The 1,219-nt window shown below is 40.9% G+C and overlaps 1 protein-coding gene across 1 annotated transcript; it reads left to right on the top strand.

The window, feature by feature from the left end:
• The first annotated feature begins 208 nt into the window (after positions 1–208).
• On the top strand, positions 209–1,150 carry LOC102885511 (olfactory receptor 6Y1). Its single transcript, XM_006915650.1, has one exon. It carries the CDS (start codon positions 209–211, stop codon positions 1,148–1,150), a length of 942 nt encoding a protein of 313 aa, XP_006915712.1.
• Positions 1,151–1,219: the final 69 nt, after the last annotated feature.

Here is a 1,219-nt window from a genome sequence, read left to right as displayed (position 1 = left end):
TTTGAAAAAATATATATATAAACTCCCTAATATTCATTTTTGTTTAAAAGTTTCAGTTCTAATTGTAATTTAGGAGGAAGTGAAGATATAAAGCAGAAGAGCTGTTACTGTGATAAGGTTATTGGTGCTGGGTTATATCAATGTCAATAAACATAGGTTGGTGCTTGGGACATAGAAGGAATTTACTTTTCTGTGCCCACAGTCAATCATGATCACCAAAATTCTGGACACAGGCAATCAAACAGCAACAACACATTTTATTCTTCTGGGATTTCCAACACAGCCAGGCTTTCAGCTCCTCCTCCTTTTTTTTTTTTTGGCAATCTACCTGCTGACACTGCTAGAGAACTTTCTTATCATCCTAGCCATCCACAGTGATGGACAGTTGTACAAGCCCATGTACTTCTTTTTGAGCCATCTTTCTTTCCTGGAGTTGTGGTATGTCACAGTCATCAGCCCCAAGATGCTGGTAGACTTCTTCAACCATGACAAGATCATTTCCTTTAATGGCTGCATGACTCAACTTTACTTCTTTGTGACCTTTGTCTGCACTGAGTATATTCTCCTTGCCGTCATGGCCTTTGACCGCTATGTAGCCATTTGTAATCCACTACGCTACTCAGTCATCATGACCAACCAGCTTTGTGGTACATTGGCTGGAGGATGCTGGTTCTGTGGATTCATGACTGCCATGATTAAGATGGTTTTTATAGCTCGACTTCACTACTGTGGCACACCACGTATCAATCACTACTTTTGCGATATCTCTCCACTCCTCAATGTCTCCTGTGAAGATTCTTCACAAGCTGAGCTGGTGGACTTCTTCTTGGCCCTCATGGTCATTGCTGTTCCCCTTTGTGCAGTGGTGGCATCTTATGTCATTATTATCACAACCATTATCAGGATCCCTTCTTCTCATGGCCGCCAAAAAGCTTTTTCCACCTGTGCCTCTCACCTGACAATTGTAATTCTCTTCTATTCCACAACACTTTTCACTTATGCTCACCCCAAGCTTATGTATACCTACAGTTCCAACAAAGTGGTATCTCTTCTCTACACTGTCATTGTCCCACTCCTCAACCCCATCATTTACTGTCTGAGAAACCGTGAAGTAAAGTCAGCCCTCAAGAAGACCATATTTTGTAAATAAATTGGATCCAGGGAAAATAGGGCTTTGAGTAATTAAAAAAAAATTATAGTATCTCTTCAGGCCTGAATC

This window comes from Pteropus alecto, unplaced genomic scaffold (genome assembly GCF_000325575.1).
Source record: "Pteropus alecto unplaced genomic scaffold, ASM32557v1 scaffold3556, whole genome shotgun sequence".
In the NCBI taxonomy this organism is placed as follows: Eukaryota; Metazoa; Chordata; class Mammalia; order Chiroptera; family Pteropodidae; genus Pteropus; species Pteropus alecto.
The sequence above is the reverse complement of the archived record's forward strand: the minus strand, read 5'-3'. Positions and strand labels throughout refer to the sequence as shown.

Coding starts and splice junctions, on each gene's coding strand:
- LOC102885511 (XM_006915650.1), top strand. CDS start 209: ATGATCACCAAAATTCTGGACACAGGCAATCAAACAGCAACAACACAT.